The sequence below is a fragment of the Heliangelus exortis genome, chromosome 3, assembly GCF_036169615.1.
Source record: "Heliangelus exortis chromosome 3, bHelExo1.hap1, whole genome shotgun sequence".
In the NCBI taxonomy this organism is placed as follows: Eukaryota; Metazoa; Chordata; class Aves; order Apodiformes; family Trochilidae; genus Heliangelus; species Heliangelus exortis.
This window is the reverse complement of record NC_092424.1, coordinates 239,016-262,323: the sequence shown is the minus strand read 5'-3', so window position 1 is coordinate 262,323 and position 23,308 is coordinate 239,016. Positions and strand designations below refer to the sequence as shown.

Sequence of the window (23,308 nt, the reverse complement as noted above, 5' to 3'; positions counted from 1 at the left end):
CTAGGTCTGTATGTGTGGAAATACAGCTTTGAAATTGGATGTAAGGAACAGGCAGGAACTGGATGTAAGGAACAGGTGTAGGGCATCTAGTTTGGGTGGTGGTTTTGGTGTGTGTGTGTGTTTTGGGGGGTTTTTTGTTGTTTTTTGTTTGTTTGGTTTTTTGGTTTTTTTGTTTTGTTTTTTTAAATTCCTTTTATGAGGATGCTCTATTTATGTTTTTTAATGATTTTGAAAGGAAGGCATCTCCCAAGTCAGCCTGCAAGGAGATAATCCACTTGTGGAGTGCTTGTGCAGTCCTGAGCTCAGATGATGCTGTGGCAGTCTGTGGTAGATCTGTTTGTGCAGGGCCTGGTGGGATCTTCACTGGCAGGTCTGGGGTGGTGGGACAGAGGTGTGGAAGGACAGCTCTGGAGCCATGCCCTGGGTAATTTAGCTGGGTATTGCTTTGCCAAGAGGATTTGCCTGGTCTATCTCAAGGTGGCAATGCCACTTTTCCCCATCACTGCTGGTAACTTCATGTGGGAGCTTGTGCTTGGCTGCTCTGGCCATTTTCTTCCACAGATATTTCCCTGTTGTATTCACTGTAGGAAAATTTCAGGGAGAGGGAGATAATCCAGCTATTTGGAAGGGAGGTGTGTGAAACCTACCATCCAGAACCCGAAACTGCCACCATCAAAACAACAGACAGAAGGGAGACAAGAGGGAGAGCAAGCATTTTTCAGAAAAGCTGTGCTGGTTTTGGCTTCAGCCAGCAGTATCTATCAGTTTGCATTGAAAGTAGTTCATTGTCAGTGAGAGCTGAGGATACCTGCCAGCTCTGCAAAACCTGCACTGCATTGTGCTTATGAAAGGCTGTGGTGACAGATTTGTCCCTTTGGTTGGGCTGGCCTCAGGCCTCTCAGATCTTCCCCTCTCTCACTTGCTGCTCACGAGCACCTTTATCTACATTGCACCAATGTGTTCTTGGGCCAACTGTCGTACATCAGATTTTGCACCAAAGTTCAGGGAGTTATCCCAGTTTTGCCCAGCTGAACATTATACCTAGGTATTTTTTTAATCCCCTTCTATTAATCTAAAGTTGACCACTGGCAGCCTCACCATGGATGAGCATTAGATATACTTAGACATAGGGCTATGATATACTCATGTTGAGTTACTACCATACACCAGCCTGATCCAGGAGGTTGTTCCATGACCTTCCCTTAGCAAGCCTCACGCCCTGATTTATCCACTCATCTTCCTCTCCTTTTTGTGGTTCTCCACTAGTCAAGGAGTAACAGATGCATCAGCTTGGATGCATTGACCTGGTCACTTTATGGCCAGGCTCATGGAATGACTCTCTGATCTCAGTGATGGGGACACAGGAGGTGTTTGTTTTTAAATCAGAAGCCTGGAGAGAAAGATGCTAAGTCTCCCACCCTCGTCCGGTGAAGCTTCTGGCTCACTGGGGTTCCCATGTCTTGATGCTGGAAATAAATGCAGTTGTCTGAGATCAGATGGGGAGCATTGGTGTGTTGTCTAGCATTATAGAGCAGTGTTCTTCCTGCTGAGGAGTGCAGGTCAGGATGTGTTCAGCTGCGTTTCTGAAGTGCCATGAGTTGTAGACTCCAGCCAGAGCCACCTGGAACAGTGTAAGGAGTTCATGAGTTCCCACGTGGAGATCTGGGTCACACACACAGCATTTGCAGAAGTTTGAGCAGCTTGATCGGTTCTTCTTTCCACTCTATTTCATTTTCGTAATTATAACAGATCAGCATTTTTGCTAGAGAGCCTGTTCTCACCAGGCTGCTGCCCAGACTTGGCAGGGACAGGAGCTCCCAGCAAACAGCCAGTGATGTGCTCTTGGTTCTTTAAAGAGAGGCAGGCTGTGGAATTGCACCGTCTTGTCTGATTTGTATTATGAAATGCAGTACAGGCACAAAGGCAGGGGAAAGTGACTGGTATACTTGTCCATGGGAATATCTCTGGGAAAAGAGAACAAATGAAGCTCTCTGGTGCTGGGTTACTGGAGTTGTGGAAAATAGATTGTGGTGATGTTCAGTCATTAAAAAAACAATTCACCCGTTTTGAAATGTGATACAGTATGTATGTAACTTTGGAAAAGCTCTTCCTTGGAGCACAGTTGTCACAGTCTTATCTTATTCTAAAGCCAGCAGATACAACATTAATAAGAAAAGTGTCTAACCTATATACTGCTCTGAACAAAATGGCAATGTAGCTAATGTCTTTATGTCTGCTGAAAAGAATGGAGAAAAAAAAAAAAAAAAAAAGGCTTTGACATGTTTGCTGTTAAAAAATCATCCAATTCTGAATAACTGCATTTTCAGAAAGAAAGCTGTTAGCTTTCATCTAATAACCTTTCCTATTTTTCCTCGGAAAGTAGAGTTTTGCTTATTCCTTGCTGTTCTCATAGCCCCTCTGTGGAATATCAGGTTCTTGCTCTACACACTGCTGGCTGTGATGTAGTGTATGTTGAAACCAGAGGATGGGGCCCTCATTTAGTGACATAAGGGCTCAGGTCCTACAGCTTCTGGCAGCTGATCAGAAGCTTGGGCTCAGCTCAAGTTTTGCCTTAGAAGAGGTGAATAAAGGATTGCAAGTACAGTCTAAAGTGAGAAGCCAAAAGTTGCAAAAAATTTTTGTGTACACTGAGAGTTTGTGATTGTTGCGTATGTCTTTTTGAAACTGTCCTGGGTGATGTCCCTGTTACTGGGTTCTGCAGTACTCCATGGTGGTGATGGTTCTGCCTTGTGCCAGCACATAAAGCAGGCAGAGATGCCTCCTGCATCCCACAGACTGAATCTGCCAAAACATGAGCCCCACTTTCTGGGTTGCCTTCTTCAAGGGCTGATAGGAGCAGAGCTTGTGCCCAGAGGGCAGGCACTGAGCTGCCTCCATCCGTGCCATGGAGAGCTGTTGCCAGCGAGTGAGGAAATGTGGACCCTATTTTAATTGTTGTAAAATGTCCTTGTTGGCAAGGTTAAAATCTTCACGTGTCCCTGTTCTCACAGGGAAATCCTTGGAAGACCAGAGCTTTGAAGAAGGCATCCCTTTCATCTACATGTCCTTATTTTCTTCTGCTCTGTTGAGCAGAAGTTTTGGAGTGGAGTTACCTACAGCAGGGTTTTTGGGGTGAGTGGCTATCAAGTCCTGCCATGGGACAGCTGGCCCTACTCAAACCTGGCAGCACCAGAGGAGAACTTGGGCTGGTGTAAGTCACAGCCAGGCCACCAGTTCAGCTGTGGACCGGTTCTGCTGCTGTTTGCACTGATTTGTGGGTAATGTGGCCTTTCTAAACACTTTTATTGCCAAATTAAGCTTTTCCGTTCCAAAGTCACCTCAGATGGCTTCTTTCTTCTTCTCTGCCCCTTGGAAAAGTGCAGTGTGAGAGAGGGCAGGGTGGTGGGTGGGAAGGGAGCAGGAGAGGTTCCTGTGGGGTCTCTAGGTTCTTGCGTGTTCTTCCTCCTGCCTTTCCTCCATGCAGCCATGCACAGCTGAGCATTGGCTGCTTGGAAAGCAGCTTGTGTGTGGAACTGAAACTGCTGTGCTCTCCTTACCAGAGCCTGTTTGTTATTGTGGGAGATGCCCAGTGCTGTGTTCTTGCCTGTGCTTCTTCTGTGAAACCCAGTCTGCTTCTGTCAGTGGTGGTTGTGTGTGGGTAACTTGCAGCTTAAGCTCTTCCTCTTGCTTACAGACTAAACAGCATTCTCCAAACTTTATAGAGAACAGCAGGTACCAGGGGCTTGAAGCTTCAGATGGTACTTAATTTTCCAAGCTAAACACATTGCTTAGAAAACAGGTGTGTTGGGTACCATGGCTGCCTGTGTAGCCATGGTTCTTTCCCCAGAGGTGCACAGGGCTCAGTCTAAAACTCTGCAGTGGGACTGACACATGAGGATGTGCTTTTGGCTGATTGGGCAGAGATGAGCTGTCCAGGGCTTGCCACCACTGTGCCAAGCCTATCCTGAAAATCTGCCAGCTGTTTTTGTTGACATTGCTGAAACAGTGTCACTTAGCAGCACCAAGGCCCAAGAGGGCAGTAAAGCAAGGAGAGAGTCAGAAATAATGAGACAAGGGAATGTGTTGCTTTTGGTGGGGTTGCCACTGTCGTGTTTCTTGTGCAGGTGTCACATCCCGCACTTACTTCTCAATAGTCCAGGCGCTGGCTACTTTCATCCTTTGATGGAGTTGAAGGTGTGCTGCGTCAGTCTCCTTGTTTTAGTGCTCTTTGCTACTTCCTTGCCTTCCAGAAAGGTATTCTTTTTTCATTTGATGGCCTAGGGAATACAGTTTGGGGGGGTTTCTTGGTATTTGCAACAGCAGTTGTGCAGCACTGAAACTGTGTTTGTAGCATGCAGCTGCTGTGCAGTCAGGTCTGGGTCTTGTTGGTGAGCAAGAGCAGTGAGGCTGGTGCTGCCAAAATGAGAAGTCATTGTGCTCGCACTCCCTGTTGGGAAAACAGCATGGTAAAGAGCACACTTGTCCCCCTGGGTCTGAAATGGTTAACTCCTGCTGGGCTGGGGTTTATCTGTCCTCAGTTTTATCTAAAGTATGTGCTTCTTGTGTTCATAGGTATTTCTCAGTGATTGGAAGTAGGGAGGGGGACTGGAGCGATGGGGAGGCCTGCTCTGGCCTCAGTGAGATGATGCCAGGTGGGACCATCACTGCAGTTGGACTTAATAGGAAACATTTTGAAAATTAATAGGGCTATACTCTCATGAAGTTGTTTCCATCAGTTCCTTGGTGAGCAGAACCTGAAGGATGCTGTAGGTTTCATGTTTATAAATGTGCACTCCTCATGTGCTGAGCTGCTGCCTGGCCTTGTGGTAGGCACATTCAGGAACCTTTCCACCCTTATCATTAGACTTGGGGACAAGATACTGAAATGGATCCCGATTGATCACTCCAGTGAAAATAACTGTTCAGGCTTTGATTACAAAATGTAATTTGAAAACAGTGATTGCTCCTGTGCTCACCCATGCCAACAGTGCAGGTTGCTGAGTGCTACCCTTGCAGGCCTCAGGAACCTCACTCTGCTGAGGCAGGGCTTTCCCACTCTGAAAAGTGTCACGGGTACTTAACAAGAGTGAAATGCCTGCAGAAGTAGTAAGTTGAGGGTTTGGGTTTTTTTGTTGTGTATGGTGGTTTGTTGGTATTTTGTTGTTCAGTTTTGTTATGTTTGGGGTTTTCTGTGTGTGTGTTTTTTTTTTAACCAAAACAGTGGCTGGTATTCCAGTTTTTTACTGATTGAAACTTACAACTTCCTGTGAAACCATAGCTGCTTTTCTGGTATGAGCCTTTGAAGCTGTGGAGGAAGGAGCCTGACTCCTGACTCTTGTATTTTAGGGACTAGCTGGGATGTGGAGCTGATGTCAGTGTACCTTTCCAGTGGGATTGGAAACACTGCTGTTTCTGAACCAAGGGACACTGGGTTTGAGATGCAGATGTTGTGGCTGCTTCAGGCATTCAGAACAGAATCAGGACTTGCCTTTCCTGACCCATCTCATGTATCTACTGCTCTTTTCCTTTAGGTTATGATGCCCTGAGCTATTCTGTGGAAAGTAATGGCAAATGGAGTGGGAGACAGCTACTGCAAGTGAACGAGGAGAACACAACCAACATCCCAGAGGATGAGGGGAAGCAGTACGTTAGAAATTGCACTGAACCAGGTAGGAATATGTGTTGTTTCTGGTTCCTCACTCTTACAGTTGGCTTTCTTACCTCCAGTTATCTGTGCTGGTACTGCCAAAAGTTTACGCTTGCTAATTTTTAAGTAAATAGATGTGATCCTTGTTTTCTTTGTACGTGTGCACCATATGGGTGTTCCAAACTGCTTGGGCAACTGGGGTCAAGACAAGGGACTGCTGTCAGCTGGAGTACAAGACAGTGTGTAGTATATTCTAATAGCCAAGTGGTGAGATCATAGAAGCTTGTCTTCTGTGGTTCTTGAAGAAACACGGTGTGTGGTTCTGTTGGTGAGATGTACATAGTGACAAAGTGTGCTAGTAGGAGTATTACCTGATAAACTAGTATCATTGTGTGTGTAGTACAAGTACTTCCACCAGCAGTGAACCCAAAGAAAGTCTTCTGCACTTTGAAGTTGGGTTAATCTGCTGGTGAGAAATAGGGCTCAGTTCATAACACAACTTTTTCCTCAGAGAGGGACCTTAGCAGCCCTCCCCCCCATCTCCATGACTCCTGCCTTTATGATTCCCGTAAGAACTTGTTGTCATTGAAACTGCTGCTCTGTCCTGTTTTGTTGAAGTTGGTTGTATATTCAGAAGCCTTGGGGGGAGGTGGGCACAAAAAAGGTTGACTGAATACTGTTTGGGTTTTTTTTTTCTCTGAGCTATCATGACATTATGGCAGAAATCATTTTGTAATAGCAATGATTAGAAGTAATGTAGAAAAGAAAGTAGAAGTAACAAAGCTGAGGTCCTGTGTGTTGTTTCATGGATTTCATTTGGGCCATTAGCATAGTGTAAATGTAATTCATTAATATTAGGCTGGGTGGCAGTCAGGAGTGTTTGAGTTGTTGTGGTTTGAAATTGGAGCAGGGCTCCATTGAAGTGTCTGAAAGTCCTCAGGGGACTGCAGGCCACCTGTACAATATTTCATTCTGCATGACAGCGAATTGAATTTTGATTCCAGAGCCTTTCAGGGCAGCAGGCACATCCCTCCTTGGCTGTGCAGCTGCTGGGTCAAGCTGGACAACCAAGACCTGAAGTAGGGCAGTAGTCAAGAAGTGCAAGAGTTCACCAAGACTGACTGCCTCTGCCTTCTCTAAGTGCTGGCTTGTACTGTGCTGCTCAAAGAAATTGAGGCAGTTTGGCTAAAACTGTGATGTTTCTGAGTATAATTCACACGTGGTGCATAACCTCACCCTTGGGGCATCTGTTGTTACTTGGGAATCAGCAGTTTAAACCTCTTTAGCATCCCCCCAGGACACACACTTACATGCATTTGGCCTTCAAGTGCTTCTCTTTCCCATTAGGTGAGTATTGGTAGGAAAATGCTGCCTGAAAAGACAGGTTGATTTTCCTGCTTACTTCCAAAATTACTTAGTGTAAACACCTACAACTAGGCAAAAGTGCATGTTTAAAAAAAGCATTTTCGCCTCATCTGTTGGGGAAGGGAAATAAAATGCCTCATTTTGAAGTGTTTTGTGGGTTTTTGCACCACTTGGCTTTCAAAGTCTGTTGGCAATAAACACATATTTACTTGGTACAGGAAAGATCTTTTTTCTTTGACTGCACATATATTTTCAGACTCATCTGGAAGCCTGGCATGACATTTGTGAACTGCTATTTTTATTTTATAATGGTTTATCCAGTGAGCTATCTAGTAACATTTTATCATCAAAACTGCTCAAAATGGTGAGGTTTTTGCTCACTCCTCCTTTGAAAATATACATTGTAGAAATATTAAAGGGGTGAAAGGGACCAAATCCAACCTAAAGATCTTGTGATTTTTAAATTTTTTTGTGTGTCCTTTTGTAGTTTTTCACTCTGAAGCTCTTGCAGTTGCAATTGCAGAACACTGCTTGTTCTGTCCTACGCAGCTCTGGTTCACTGAACCCCTGGGGAGTTTTCAGCCCCACAGTACCTGGAAATAAATGTTGCAAGGCTCAGTCTGGAGGATGTTGCTCTTGTACCAGGATAGCAGATAAGAAACTGTTTCATTTTGAAAATCTGTTGAGCAAAGGTGATGCAATGAAGACATGGCAACCTTTCTCCTAGCTTCCTAGCCCTGTCTGTGCAGGCAGAGGTGGTTGATGGTTGTGCAGGTCCTGCTCTGGGAATGACCTGCTTAAGAAGCTGGTGCTCAGCTGCGGGTAGCATGGGAGTAAAAGTGCACTCAACAAAAAAGGCAGGGAAGGTAGCAAGGTGTGCCAAATGGGTGAGATGAAGTGCTGCCTTCCAAAGAGGATGCCTGTCTTTGTAAGGCTGTTAGATTATTTTAGCTTAACTTTAGTTAGATTATTTGTTGCTGTGGGATCTGAGTACTTGATGGTGTGTTTTGGAATGTCAATTTAAATCTTAGTGCTATGTGAAAGAAGCTGAAAATATTCATCACTTGCACTGTCCTGCTGCTGCTATGTTTTATTGTGTTGAGTGCTTGTGGAGACAGAACAGCAGAAGATTCCACTTTACCTTCTAAAGAACCTCTGGTCTTTTGTTCCCTTATCTTCCAGTCCTGTAATCCTTTGAGCTTTAACTCATCCCTCTTGGATCCATAAAGTCTCTTTAAGGGAGTATCTTCCTGTCCTTTTCTCCTTGTGGTATCCATGTGAAGGTGTGTGGAGCTGGACATGGACAAAAAAATGGGACAGTTTATTGGCAGAAAGAGCTATATTGTGTAACTAAAATGCTTGCTAATTTGGGGCTAAGTTTGTCAGCTGGTTGTAGCTAATACTCTTGAGGCAATGTATCATTGAACCAACTAGTCCTGTTCAGAGCAGGACTCTACTGGAAGCCAGCAGAAAGGCTTAAGCTGGTTTAATGTTGAGCTTTGGGGTCAGGTCCATGTGCCACCAGATTCAGACCTAGGTGCGCCCTGGAGAAGTTCAGGGAAACTTGCTGTTAATTCAGGCTCGTTTTAACTGCTGTTATGAAGGTGTCAAGCTCATGGGCTGCATCGGGATGGGACTTAATGCATCTAGAAACTGGTGGTGGAGGCTGCTTGTCTGTGCTGTGAGGAGGTCCTGGTGCCACCCCTCATTAGGTCCTCACCAGACTGACATGTTTCTTCTGGCAAGCTGTCATCATGCTGCTCCCCAGTGTGACAGCTTCCCACGTGCTTGGTGGCTGTGCCTGCCTTGGAAAGGCTGCAAATAAAATAACAGCTCTGCTTAAGTGTGCTGTTTTAAAGTCATTATCAGTAATAGCAGGAAATATGTGATTACTAAAAGATCTTGGTATATTCATTTAGACCCTGAGGCACAAAAGTGTTTAATTTAAACATCCAAAGAAGTTTTTATGCAATTTTTTCTCACATTTCCTCCTCTTATTTCAAAGCAACTTTCTCTTTTATCTGTGTTTCTCCAATGAGTCACAGATTATGATAATATAATTTGTAGTGCTTGGCTATGAAGTAGGTAACTTCTCCAAACTCCTGGCTTGTCTGTTACAGAGTCTTTAGAGCCCTTTTTGTGTTGGACCACAAACCTTAACCCAAAAAACCCACCTGGTGTGAATTTGTGCTTTCTGGACTTGCTCCTGTTCCATGTTTCCTCCCCTCTGCTCTCTGTACCTGGTCAGGGAGGTGGTGGTACCACTATGGGTTTCTTGGTGAGCAGCTCAGTGACCAAGCTCTGCCTGGTCTGTGGCCTGGGCTGAGGGCTGAAGGAGAAGCAGCAGTACCAGGTGTCTGTGCTGGGAAGGAAGCCATCTTTGCACCCTCACAGACTTCTGCACATGCTCACCTTCAGGTGCTCTGGGTTGTATATTTGGGTGTAGAGGGTGGTGGTGCCTCCTTCACCTCCTATGTAACATGGACTTCTTGCATCTTGGCCTTTGTACCTGAAGATATACCAGCTTCTTCCCTTTTTAAGCATCCATCTGCTTTTTGCCTCTGTAATATGCAAGGAGTGGTATCTTTACAAGCCTAGACTTTGCTTTGGTGGGGTGGGCTTGTGGATGGGAAGTGGGAAGACATGGAAAACACAACTTGACTGGAATTCCTATGGAAAGGTGCTGGATATAGCTGCTGACAGAGTGAGTGAGACTGCTCTTGCTCCACCACTGCCCAGTTCAGGGTGCTTCTTCACAAGCAGATGTAATATGCTATGGGAAGAGTAATTTTTTTTTTTTCTTCTTTTTCTTCTCTTGTCTGAATCAAAAGGCAATAAATAATAATAATAAAAAAAAGGCTTCTTTCCCTCAAGCAAATTTTTTTTTCCTAGCAAAATGAAAAGGAAAACTTTTGTTTCATCCTAGCATGTTGCAAAACCTTGCTTTCGCTTGTGGAAACATTAGAAAAATAAATTACTGTAAGTTTAGTAACAAAATGTCCTCCAGGAATGTAAAAAAGACTCTTTCCTCTCTCAGCCATAACAGCTTCATGAATTTGACAGAAATTTGCTAGAACTTTCTGCTCCCACACACTGCTTCTGTCTGTTGATTGCTGTCTTCTGCCCACCCCCACAGCAAAGCAGCCGAGACACCAGTCAGGAGTGGGGTTCCTGCCCAGGGAAGGCTGGGGGGAACAGGGCTCAGCCAGCAGCCTCCCCTCAGCAGCATCTTCTGGGAGCCTGGGGTCTCCTGCTTTGGGGGTGGAGGTCACAAGTGATGCCCCAGCCTCTGATGGCTGCTGTGTTGCTCCTCATGCTGAGCAGCGTGTGGAGCTGTTAGAAAACTCAGGTGTTGGGGTTAAAACCTCAGAAACCAAAATCAAGCCCATGCTTGCTTCTTGCAGGTTTGGCTGCTGGCATGGGGTTGGGTTATCTTCTGCAGCCTGGGAGGAGAGGTGTTCTCTTGATGGGAACAAGAACTGAAGTGGCAGTGCTGTTGCCTGGCCCCAGAAGCTGAGGCTTCAAGGGTCAAGGCTCCGGGGCTGGCACCTGCCTTTTGACTAATGTTGCTTTTGCCTGTGCTGCATGACCTGTATCTCTGGCTGAGGGGAAAAAATGAGGCAAGTGTTGGGTTTGAAGAGTTTGTCCTTGCTGAGCCTGCCTGCTTGGTTCGTTAGAAATACTGCAAATGTTCTGCCTTTCCCTGTGTTTGCCACGGGCCATGTACAAATGCATAAAGCGTGGGCTGTCACAGTGTTGATCTGGAAATGGGTATGCCCAGCTCACTCACCTGTAATTTTTAATTTTTTTTTTTATTTTTTTTTTTTTTGTGTGTGTGTCTATGTTTGTTTTTCTTGGCAGCAGGAGTGTGTTTCTGGAGCCAAGTTCAGATTCAGGTGAAACTGGGTCAGCAGAGACATGCACATCATGTCCCTGCTATTTCCAAGCCTCCCATCCTGTGTCTCGAGTAGGAGAGGCCTTCTTGGACACGAAGAAAAGTACAGTTTGATTTGGGATGCAGATATTCTCATCAGCTTGTGTCAGAGAAGTTGACCTGTGGAAGTTATCATACCCATTTGATGATTCTAAGTTGTACAAAGCTGCAGGGGGACTTAAAATTATAATTTGCAGATGGTGGGAAGTATTCTGCTGTTTGTTTTTTCATGCAGTTATTTTGGGGTGGGTTTTTTTGAGGGTATTCTCCACCTGTCTGGCCCTTGGAATGATTTCTTGGGCTCTTGCAATTTTCTGCAAATTTTCTGATAATGTCTTTATCTTCTCTCAGTGGAGTCAGATTTTTATTTTTGTGTGTGTGTGTCTTGCAGTGAAGCAGAATGAGAAAATACTTTTGTGACTGGGAAAACATTTACTCTTTTACTGGTGGCAGTTGCAGTGTCTGTCTGCTACCAAACAGGTGGCACTGGGGAGAAATTGCAGGGACCAGCAGAACCTTGAACCTGGTAGGGAATGGTTATGCCAAGGAATGTGTGTAACAGGAAGGAGCTGTTTGCCACGGTGAGAGCTGGGGAAGGGAGAGAAAAATCCAGCATCTTCTTCCCCCTTCAGGAGGAGGAGGGTTCAGGTCACCTCAGCTGCTGGGAGCTGCTGCTGGGTGAGGTGGGTGCGTGCTGGGTTTGGTTTTGGGTGCTGTGCTTGGCAGGGCCTTGGTTTGTGTGACTGCAAGGCCACTCTTTGTGATCAGAGGTGGTCATAGTGCTGCCTTTAGGGCTTTCATTGATCTCGATGGGCAGCAGCCCCAGAGCTGCAGGGTTACACTGTGTGTACCTGGACCAAACACCCCAGGGGAAGCTTGGAACAATTGCTTTTTGCTGAGTACTTGCAAACTCTGAAATGATCTCCAAAATTATGTACTTCTCTGGAAAACTGGGCCCTCTGTGCACATGAAGGAGGCCAGTAGCATTCTTTTTTGCTGAAATTTTGCCAGTGTTCCCACATGATGATGCGTGTGACTTCAGGAGCTGAAGCTTTAGGGGGGAAAAAATGACACAAGCTCTGTGATTAAAATTAAGAGGTGGCAGTGCTATTTCCGAGTTTATCCTCAGTGTGTTCTCTTGCATTTATGAAACAAAAGAATTAGAAAAGGGAGGGGAGCTGAGTGGCAGAACAACAAAGGGAAACCCAAGTCCCAAAACCAGCAGTTTGTGGGCCGAGGAGAGGCAGTGAACTGCTGTGAGCCCATAGTGCCCTCATCAGCAAGCTGCTAGGTTTTGTTGTTTTTTTTTTTTTTGCAGAATACATCATTGCATATGTATCAAACATGTAATTAAACCAGTACTTGTTCTAATAGAAAAGAATCTCATTAGACCCAGTGGCTCCTGGCTTATGAGTACTTAGCCTCCAGCCCTCAGCATTGCAACATGGCCAAGATGTGCACCAGTACTCTGCAAAAATCTCACCTACTGGGACTCGTTTGCCTAATTTGTGATACTTGTGATTAGCATATTCCCATTGTAGTTGTTTCTGATGGAAATTACTCCATTGTCATATGCTAGCTATGCAATAAAGGCCTTGCAGAGTGTTTATGGAAGACTTGTATGTCATGTTGGATATTGAGCAAAGGATGCCAAAGGACAATTGACTGTTGTTACACAAGAAGCATGTTAATAATCGTGAGAAATGTTGGCAAGGAAAAAAAGAAAGGAATAATCCTGTAGGGAACAAGGAACAGATCTTATGCTGTACACCTAGTGCTATTGAAGACACAGGAGGACATCATTTGAGAACAAATTAGAAGAGCAACTGTAGCTTGGTAGCATGGTAGTTCTTCCTAATATCCCATTTATCAAATTGGTGGTCTGCATTAGGCTGAAAATGCACTTTGCTGACAAAACCTGAAATAGGGAGTGGTGCACATGGAATTGTCAGCCAGGGGAATTTAGTCCAAGTGGTAAAGAGTACACAGCTGCAGTACCCCCATAAGGTCCCCATCTGATACCTTGAAGAGGTCTTTTGGTGCAGATTATTCCTTGCTACTTCAAGCCCTTGTTCCCCTTCCTGTTCATGCATGGAAGCACCTACAGCCAAGTGGGTTTGCCAAAATCCAGACCTTAACCTATAGTATTTCAGTGTCTTGCTAACAATAGGCTCCTTAATTATTTAGTTTTCCAAGCAGAGTACAAGGGTTTCGGAGAGGTACTCAGCTTAAAACTGGGCCATCTAAGATGGGCATCAATAGAGCTGCAGGCTCTGATCTCTCTTCTCTGATCTCTCTCCTTGTCTTTGTTTGGACTGTAATGAAATGCCCTGCGAGCAACCATTTAATTAAACTTGTTCTCTAATCCAGCAGCCTTTGGCTGGTGCTAAATGTGAAGTACTAGATGTGAAATACTGACCCTGATGCTTCCAGTCATGACAAGAAATCTTTGCCTCATATATACTTTTACTAAAGCTCCTGTCAGGCCAGGGACTTGATCATGTCCACTATGAGCTTGTGGCATTCCAGTCTTACTTGATGGAGTGATCCAGATTAAAACAAATGGGTTTTTAAGAAGAAAGGAAATACGAGGTGGAGCACAGCTGTTTTGCAATGGAATTCGGATACTTTCTGGGAGATCAGATCAGATGTGTTGCATTCGCGCACATAACTTCATGGGTGACAGACACATTTTTTCAGTTACATCATCTTTAAAGGAGCTACCAACTTTATCTCTGGAAAAAAAACTACAGGTAACAGGTATCAACAGTCTTCAGTACAAAGAGTGGGGGAAATATTTTCATAAGTACATCATCAACCAGTTACTATAGTTATATAGAAAACTATGTATGTGTTTGGAGTAACAGCGATTTAGAGGGGGAACCCTATGTAAATTTGTAGGACTTCCTCTCCTCCTCTCTGAAATGACTTGGAAATTTTCAGAAATTTTCAGTTTTGCTTTTTGGGCTTTTTTGGTTGATCAGGTTTTTAGGTTTTTATGTTCTTGCTGTCTAGGGGAATGATAGCTTGCTTCTTGAAACTTTCAGCAAACCTGGGTTATTCCTGTGCTTATTGTATGTTGTGGAAAAAGCAGCAGAGGGGTTTGAAATCCTGAAGAGGGATGGTTGCTTCCAAATCTTCACATTTAGAAGGTGTTAAAAAGCAGAACAGGACTTCAGACATGAATAAATATCATGTTGTACCTTTCTGAATTGGGTTTTACTTCTCTAATGCCTGGGGATGCCAGGCTGCTGCAGGGCATCCTTGAGTAATCTGAGAAGTCCTCCATGAAGCACAAGACCCGAATTGCTAAGAAGGAGGTAAAAAAAGATTATCAAGCCAGACATACTGATTTCTCTGGGAAGAAAATGTATTTGGATTGCTATATGCTGAGCCTGGAAAGCAGGAGGATTGTAGGTTTTTGTGTTGGCGGTTGGGAAGACCCATTGTGGTCCTCTTGCTTGATGATGCTTGTTGATGCCAGCATCCTCAGTGCCTCTCGTCCTGCCAGTCCCCTGGATGAAGATGGGCAGCCCTCTCCCTGCTGGAGGGGTCTGTGGAAGGAAGCAGCAGACAGAGGTGCTCAGGGTGGGCGTTTCCTCCTCCCAGTGCTGGGGGGGGCTGCAGGGAGGGTGGGTTTGGGTCCCCTGCATGCTGCAGCAGTGAGACAGCTGACTGCCTGGCAGTGTGGGACATGGCTGGGCACACCCTTGCCATGCTCTTGCTGGGCTCTGCTGATGAAAAAGGGGGATCTAGGGAGCTATTATCAGTTAAAAATCTGTAAATTGGAAGCGATTGTGTTCACCATGCTTTTTGGACCACCTTTCTGATAAAGCCCAGTGACTGATGCCTACACAGCAGATGCAAGCTGCTGGATGCAGCACAGCCTTGGGGCATTGGTGAGGTATGAGTGGCTCGCAGATGTAAAAAAAATAAATGTGTACCAGATGTAGATGCTCTAGATTGGCCAGATACCAGAGTAATTTGGGTTTTTTTCTTTTTCTTTTTGCATACCTGAATTATTCTTCTGCCATGGTAAATACAAATTGTCCACTTAAGCATTTAAAAATATATTGCTGCATTTTTGTAAAATGTCATCATTCTCTCCAGCAACCTATTTCCACCAGACTTCTATTTTGTGAGCATAATGCCTGCAACATTTTATTATGCTGCTGGTTTCTCCCAGAGTGATGACAGCTGGATTTTAAAACTATTCTGGATCTCAGAACAGATGTAAGTTCTCTCAGGGCTGCAGAAGTCTGCAAGCCATGACTGTGCTGTAGGACAAACAGATTTTGGGAGCAGGACTTGTGAATAATTTATGTTTCCTGTCTCTTGACAGTAGAGAGGTTAAGTTGTTCACCTGTGAACAGACTCTGGGCAGATCCTTAGATGATGTAAGACCAACAGGCTGTGCTGGACTTAGCTGGCTTACAGCAAAAGATGGTTTGGCCCATGATGAGGTGATGTTTTCAGCATTCATGTTTGCAGGTAGGACAGATCCAAGTCCCTTGAGCAAAACTGGAACAAGGAGGGTTTTCTCTAGGACCCCAACAGGTATTCACCACTGCTGCCACAACATTTCTTGCTTCCTAAAGCAGAAAAGGGTCACAGCAGCAGCATCTCAGCTCTGGGATGTGGTGATGCCCCCGGGCTTTGCCATCGTTGGGTTTTGTGTGCAACCAGCCCATCCTCTGGGAAACATCAGGGAGGCCTGGGATGGAAGTAGACATCTAGTCCTAGCTGGAGCAGGTTCTCTAGCTCAGACGATCTTGTGTAAAATTATGCTGTTTTAAGAGCAACTTTAGAGGGTGTGCACTGAAATATAAAATGTTTTACCTTCTCAGGTTTTCTGGGGTTCTGCATAGCTTGGGGGATTTGGGAAGTGTGACAGGGGTGGGAAGCATTGCCTTTTATGTCTATTGTAAAATCAGGAATAGAAAGCCTCAGTGGTCTATGATGGCAGACTGAAATTCTGTGTGGGTGTAATTCCCATCTCCTAGGCCAGGCTCTGCTGCAGCTCTTCCCCATGCAGGCAGCGTGCCTGGGCTGCACCTGAACCCCAGGCAACCCTCTAGCAGAGATGGAGACTCACAGCTTTCTGACCTGGCCCAGAGCCAGTCCAGCTGCAAATGCCCACTAATATTTAATCACTATTGTGCAGCCTTCCTCAGTATAAATACATAAATTGTGTTCTATTTTAAAGTCTCTTTGCTTCAGGAAGGGTAGGGGGAGTAAGCTTGATAAGGAAGAAAGTCAGGGCAAGTGGTTATCAGCCCATGCTTTGGTGTGTCCATATTTTACTGATACAGTGAATGTGTAAATGAGGGTCTTGAGCCTTAATCTAAATATCAGTGCCTTCAAGGGTGAAAGCTGATGTACCTCTGAACTCTGTCCCAGGACAAGTCTCTCTTGAGCTTCTGGATTAAATTTGTTATTTTTGAGCTATTACTGTAAAAGAAGAAAAGTAACATCTGGCTCCATGTTGTGAACTGGATTTTTGTTGCTTGTTTGTAAATTTTTGCCAGTAGTAAGCATTTAAAAATAAGAGTTCCAGATTTTCCACTGTTGTAAATTATAACTAGCTCCATTGACTTCATGGAGTTTACTCTAGTTTTAAATGACTGAGAATCTAATATGACATCCCAAGTCAAGATTTAATACAGCCAGGATGGAGTCTTTATCATCTGTTATTTGCATTTTAAGCAGTGCTTAATTGTATAGTTTTTATACACAGGCATGTGCATAAACTCACTTGTGCATGCACAGAGTAATGGTTTAACATATTAGTGCTGAAGCAGTTTAATTCACTGCACAGCACCGGGTGAAGTAAAAGTATTTCATTAAAATGGATTTTTTTTTTTTCATGGACTGCATAAAGATTTTTCCAGATTTGGTATTGGTTACCCAGGTGTGCAAGTTCTTTGTTATTTCCTTGCTGTCCCTGCTAGAACTGGGCAAGAGGAATCATTTTTCTCTGTGGAAGCTGGGGCAGAAGTGTGAGTGGCTTGGTGCTGGTGGTGAGTGGCAGGTGGTAAGGTGGAGACCTCCTGCTAGGGTTCTCCAGTAACATTTGTACTCATGAAGGGATCAGAATGCTTCGTGCCAGGTGTGATAAAACCACACAGCAAGAGAAATCTTCTGTGCTCGAGTGGGACTAAGATGGGACAGAGGTGATATGTCTGGTACCCCGGGCTGGCTGGACAGGCAGGGAGAGCAACTGGGTTCTGCTCCCCAAATCAACACTGTTCTGCCCCACCACCCTGCCCCAGAGAGGTGACAGCAGTGTTCCTGGCTCAGCGCCCTTCCTCCTCTGCCACACAAATTGTGTGTGGGGGCACCCGGCACTGCTCATGTGCTTGGTGAGCTAACATCCCAAACACAGAGCTATCTGTGAAGGCAGGGCATGCTCTGGGCAAAACCAAATACTCCTAAAAAAGGATGCCATCTGCCTTGACCTTTCAAACAGGTAGACATCCCTGCTTTCCAAAGTCACTGCTTTGATGTGGTGCTGGCTGCCGTTTGCAGCATGGAAAGCCTCTTGTGCCTTGTGTTTGCTCATTCACAGTTAGTGGGAGGTTTTTACATTTGTTTCTTTTCCATCCCAAATTTCAGGGTTTTAGGATACTGTCAAATAACCTAAACTTTCAAGATAGTGTCAAATACGGAAGTCCAAAAGATACTAGTGCTTCTGTGAAAACAGCAGCAGTTCTGGGGGGAGCCCTTGATGAGCTGCCCAGCTGCTGCTGTCAGGTCCAGCCTGCTCCTGCCTGCCCAGCTTGTCACTGTGCTGGTGGCCCAATGTGAGTGGCCCAGCAGTTGTGCAGGTTTCTGTCCCCGCCAGCAGCCTAAGGAGCAGCAGGCATCCTGCACCCAGAGGCATGGGCTGGATGAGGAATCACTGGGAAATGTAGAGGTTGTTTGGGCAGCAGTGGTTGTACATCTCCGTTGGAGGGGGGAGAGGCTTTGAAACATGCCCTTTTATTGATTTTATTCATGTACACATATGCACAGATAAAGAGAGAGATGAGGTAAAAAATGAGAAGCAGTGACCAGTATATTTGTAACTGGAGACAATCCTGATGATTGTCAGCACCCTGATGAATAGAGAAGCAGCATTAACCCAGGCTCCTGGTGATGGACAGGTGGGTGCTGAAGGGCTGAATGACCGCATCTAATTAGCAGTCATTAACAGTCAGAAGAAACTGACTGTAGAGTTAGCTCCTGCACTGTTAACTGTGGCTTCCAGGTGACCTGTGTGCTGTGCTGTGCTGCTCTGTCCTGCAGCCTGGCAGGCTGTCCCTGCCCCAGCCAAGTGACATTACCTGCTCAAGCACCCTTGTGATTACCCACCACACCAGCTTCATATGGCCAAAGGCTGTTATTAGTCATGAGCAAGAGGTGCTGCTGCCTATCTCCTAATTGATGGGAGAAGTAGAGGGAAGGAGGAGGTGATAATTGTTTTGTGTTAAATCAGGGCTAATTACTGCTATAGAATTGCACTAGAAAACAAAGTAGCAATTAATTATTCATTGTCAAAACTGGGATGGGGATGGCAGAGTCATGGTTCAGGGCATCGTTTGGGCTGAGTTATGGGAGGGTGGACAAGGAGCAAGCCTTCCCCTCTAGGTGCTGGGAGCCTGTGTACTGCACGGATGGTCCCACAGCAGGATGTTGTTTTGGGGTCTGGCGGAGCAGCTGCCAGCAGAAACTAAACCTATTGCTCCATAAAACATGGCTGCATGCCAAGTGCCTCAGGGCATCCCTGCCTGTGTTGGTGGTAAGATGTGGCCTTATCCATGTGACACAACTGGGTCAGCATGTCTGAAGAAGGGCCCTGCCATGGGAAGAGGGGGGCTGGTCAGGCTACAGGTCCATCTGGCACTGTCTTCTGGCTCTGTGTGTCCAGTGACACCTTCACAGGGAGAAACGCGAGGGAAGTGAGAGATGTTTTTACTGCTGGGATTTTGGGCTGATGGACTGAGTGATGCTCCCCAAGCATAGTCCCACATCTCCCAGTAATCTGTGGGATGAAGAGTCAGTGACTGGTTTCTTTGTAGGTTAAATAACTCTCCACGCTTTATTTTCTCCAAGAAGTTGAGTGCTTTCTGAGCACTCAAGGCTCTGTGTGAGCCTTTGGCATCTGCAGCCAGAGCTTCTCTGCTGAGCTGTGCCTGTTGTGAGGATGTCTCACTGACAGAGGAAAAGGGAAGGAACAAACACAGATTTGCTGCATGGAGGCATCAGCTAGCAGAGAAGGTCTCACCCAGCAACCAGGAGGACTCTTTAAAGGATGTCCTCTAGGGCAGTTTGCTGCAAGAACCTTTGGTGAGGTTGGATGCAGCAGCTTTGTTGCCATAGCAACTGTTAGGGATGTCATGGGAACTGCTGGCATCCCTGGACCAATAGGTATGGGAGAGAGGTGGAAATGAGTGTGATTTCAAGGTCAGGCAATACATAGTAAGCCAGGGTCACTTCTGGCATACTTTGGTGTGCCCTCAGCCTGGGCACTGGGATCCAGAGTGATGGACACCCATCACTGAGCTCTCCCCTGGGAGGTCAGGGTGGTGCTTTCACAGATTTATTGGAGCCTCCCATGGCACTGCCCAGGTGAGGTTCAGGAATCCCTTCTGGTGCTCATGTCCCCTGTGTCAGATGGGATAATGAGGGAGGTTTGCCTCCATTCCTCTCATAGCACACTGAAACAAGGTCCTGAGGGTTGTGCCCTGGCAACACCGGGGGCTGCCTGGGCTCCAGCAGCCCCCCCAGAGCTGAGGAGTAGGAAAGGCTTCAGTGAGGAGAGCAGTGGATGAGGGAGTGCAAATGAATGCTAGCACATAAACGATGTCTTAAAGCAAGATAGTTGAATACCTACTGAGTCTGAGGCTCCTGTGGGTAGTGCTAAGCCTTCCTCTTTCTCCTGTCCCCTTCCCAGTAACCAGGATTACAGATTTAATAAGGATGCAGGAGCTGACAAATTCTTGGACTGGACAATGGAAAGTTCCCTGGCCACTGCTGTTCATGTGCTGGGGAGAAGCAGCAATGGGGAAATCAAGCTGTTCATGCAGCCTCCATGCTTGAATTCATTTTATGTTCTGCTTGCACTTGGGTTCCTCCTTTTGACATATCTTTCCCTGTTCCCTAATTATTTATTTATTAAAAAAGTAATTCCAAGCAGAGCTTCTGTTAAAAGCCAGCACATCACCTGCTCTGCCTCTGCTGCATCCATGCTGAATGCATTTGGACTGAATCACAGTCTCCTGGGAGAGACTTGCAGGGATATTTATCTTATTCACAGTATAAGTTTACTAAAGAGGGTAGCACGCAGGAAGGTGAGAAAGGGCCTGGAAATCCATAGCTGAGTTACATGTGTGTGTCATGACTAACAGTCTGCTGTAACAGGTTTCCTTGGAGCTGTTTGGTGGTGTTCAGGGTTGTCTGGAGGAGGCCTTAGTGCACGGGCATGCCTGTGTCCTGTTCCTGAGCAGACGTGCAGGCAGATTGGGTGCCCAGGTCTTGTTTCCGCTAAAGAGCAAATTGAGCTGTGTTGCCCTGCGAGTGACAGTGTCATTAAAGACAGGATTGACCTTTCCCTGTCAATTTTTTCCTTCTAGGAAATTCCCTGTTGTTTAGAGTCTATAAATCAGGATCAGATGGCCTTTTAAGGCACTGTGCTGCCACTCAGTGTTCCCCATCCTATTTTGATTTTTGCAGATCCGTGACACATTCTCGGTGGAGGTGTGGACTTGTCTACAGCAAATTCAGCTGAAAGAAGAAAGCAGACTGGCTTTGCTTTTGCTCCCATTCTCAGCCCTACCAGAGCAGGCTGTGTTCCCCAAGACCCCTCCAACCAGCAAGACCACAAGTTGCTGGTTGCTCTGCCACCAAGCTCTGGTGGCATCCTGGTGACAAAGTGGGTGCTGCAAACCCCCCTCAAACTTTGGCCAGCAGAGCAGTGGTAGGGTTAAAGCAAGGTCAGTTGCCCGATTTCAGACAGAAATTTGCCAGCAGATCAGGCTTATTTTGTTGTCTTAATTCTGCTCCCACAAGACTAGTGGAAGGAACATGCCACGTGTAGTTTATCTGTAAAACTCTGATAAATAGGTGAACTTTAAAGTGATGCTGCTGTGAGCAATTAGATGCATGGAAAACTGGAACAAGTAAAAATTTTGTGCTTGGTGCTTTGAAGGTATTAGGCTCAAATTTGTCACTCTGTGTTGATTGCTACTTAGGTGCTGTAAATTGCAGAAGAGGGTGGATATATGGCCAGGGTTCTGTGCCATGTGTGTTGATCTTGAGAAGGAAGTGGGAGGCTGAGGAATGGTTCAGGTGTGTGTGACACACTTTACTGCATGATAGCAGGGTCTGGGGTGCTCAGGTCTGTAAAAATGAGGCCAACTGAGATTCAGGGTAAAGAGAAACTAATTGGAAGGTGGAACCTGCTTCCTGCAGGTCCTGCACACTGGTTGAGTTACCCAGCCTCAGATGGGGTTGTCAGTGCAATTTCGTCCTTATTCCTTGACATGCTCACTGGCAGGCACAGCCCTGGTGCTCTGACTTGCATCGCTGACCCAGGCAAACAAACATACCAGGGTGTTGTGTAAATGTCTGTAAACTGTTTCTCCAGGGGTGAAAATACTTAAAAGCCTGTAAAAAGAACAAATAAATTAAAAAAAAAAATAATACCATTTTGCTAGCAAAACTCACCTGAATTTTAAACAAATGAAATTTGTCTGTTTTTCAACTTTTGGATGAAAATACTTGAAATCCTAAAGATCCCAGCCTGGTATAATTTGATTTGATTTGTTGGTTTGGTTTGGTTTTTTTGGTTTTTTTACCTTTGGATCACCAAAAATTATCATTTAACTTGTAGTCTAAGTAAACTTTTCCAGTATTTGGGCATGTCAGCGAAGCAACAGGACCAGGGCTTTACTGTTTAGTCAAGATCCCTGGATCTCCCAGCTCAGCCCATTGGCTACAACTAACAGCTTTGGAGAGGAGCATTAAATCCTGAGCAATTAAATGTATCAGCAAAGTGGGTGTTTGTGTTTTTTTTCTTCTTTTGTGACATACTTTGCCAGCTGTTGTTTATGGAAAAAAAATTCTAAATCCTTTTTATGAGGACTGTTTTTAGGTTTCTTTGTGTTTGGGGCTGAATTATACATAATGCATTAGCATGGGAAGGGAAAATATTTGTTTGCCAGCATGAATATTAAGTAGGAGTCAGTGGAAGTGTATATGGATTGTTTAGCCAGAGATCCAGAAGAATGTTTTCAGTGTTAGAAATCGTACAAAAATTAAATTTTGAGGGAACAATAAGGCCAAACGGCCTTCAAATCGCTTCTTGAGTTGCACTTAAGAGTATATTTAAACTTGGTAAGTGTCCAAGCAGCTGACACCTGAAGAAGACAGACTGCTTTGTGACATGCTGAAACACCTCCAGGAGGCTGAGCTTGGTGTGGGCCATGGGTTACTCTGGCCATTCCCTCTGGTGATGCCCTCAGCTCCCTGGTGGTAGAAGTCTGGCTGCTGGAGCCAGGGTGACTCCTCTCAGGCCAGTCTCTCTGCACTGTGCTTGAAGACTTCCGAAGTTCCATCTCTTTTTCCTGGAGTATCAGGACTAACAGCAGTCTGATGGAGCTGGTCTCATGGAGCACAAAGAAATAAAGGAAATGTTTTGTAACTGGGCTGATTGAATTTGGAAGAAACTGAGGAGGAGTGAGTTTTCTTTGCTTAAGTTTGCTGAATGATACTTTTTTTATAAAGCAGTGTTCTGAGAAATACATGGTTCTTTATGCCATTCCCTTTTTGCTGGAAATGAAAGAATTTTGATTAGAGCTCTTGGTAAGCTGCATGTGACTGTTCTGTAGAGGGCATGCCATAGGAATAATGCTGCTACAGAAGGAGGCCTCAGGCTTGTAGAAGTTAATTATATTGCTTGCTGATTGCAACAGAAATACCACCAAATGATAGTTTATGGGAGCTAGGCTATCTTAGGAACAAATGGTGCAAGTGGGTTGGAGCATTGCAAAAAATAAACAATGCTGGGTAAAATAGAGTCTTCGTGGTTCAGAAAATCAGCTTTGAAACAGTGGCTGTCAAGAAGTGATTTTTCCTTGGGAGCTGGCTGCTTTGCTAGCAAAGTTCATGTTTGCTTTGGGAAAGGAGCAAGCATGGGAATTCCTCCTTGTTGCTGGGACTGAGCCCAGCTGGGAGGGGATGTGTGCTCTCTGGAGCTGACCAGGACAATGTGGTGGAGGGAGAAGATGCCCAAATATTATCTGTTCTTAAAATGGAGCTGCATAAACTCTGGGTCACTTTCAGGAGCAGGAGACAGGCTCCTGGGTACCTTGTGTTCCAAA

General features: G+C 45.3%; 1 protein-coding gene across 5 annotated transcripts in view; it reads left to right on the top strand.

Annotated features, from left to right (window-relative positions):
- The window catches only part of LOC139793865 (sodium/potassium/calcium exchanger 3-like), a 208,531-nt gene that overhangs the window by 17,962 nt on the left and 167,261 nt on the right, over positions 1–23,308 (top strand). For all 5 annotated transcript variants that reach the window (XM_071738730.1, XM_071738729.1, XM_071738731.1 and 2 more), the window contains exon 2: positions 5,532–5,669. In XM_071738730.1, coding sequence (XP_071594831.1) covers positions 5,532–5,669 — 138 coding nt within the window. The remainder of the gene's footprint in view (positions 1–5,531; positions 5,670–23,308) is intronic.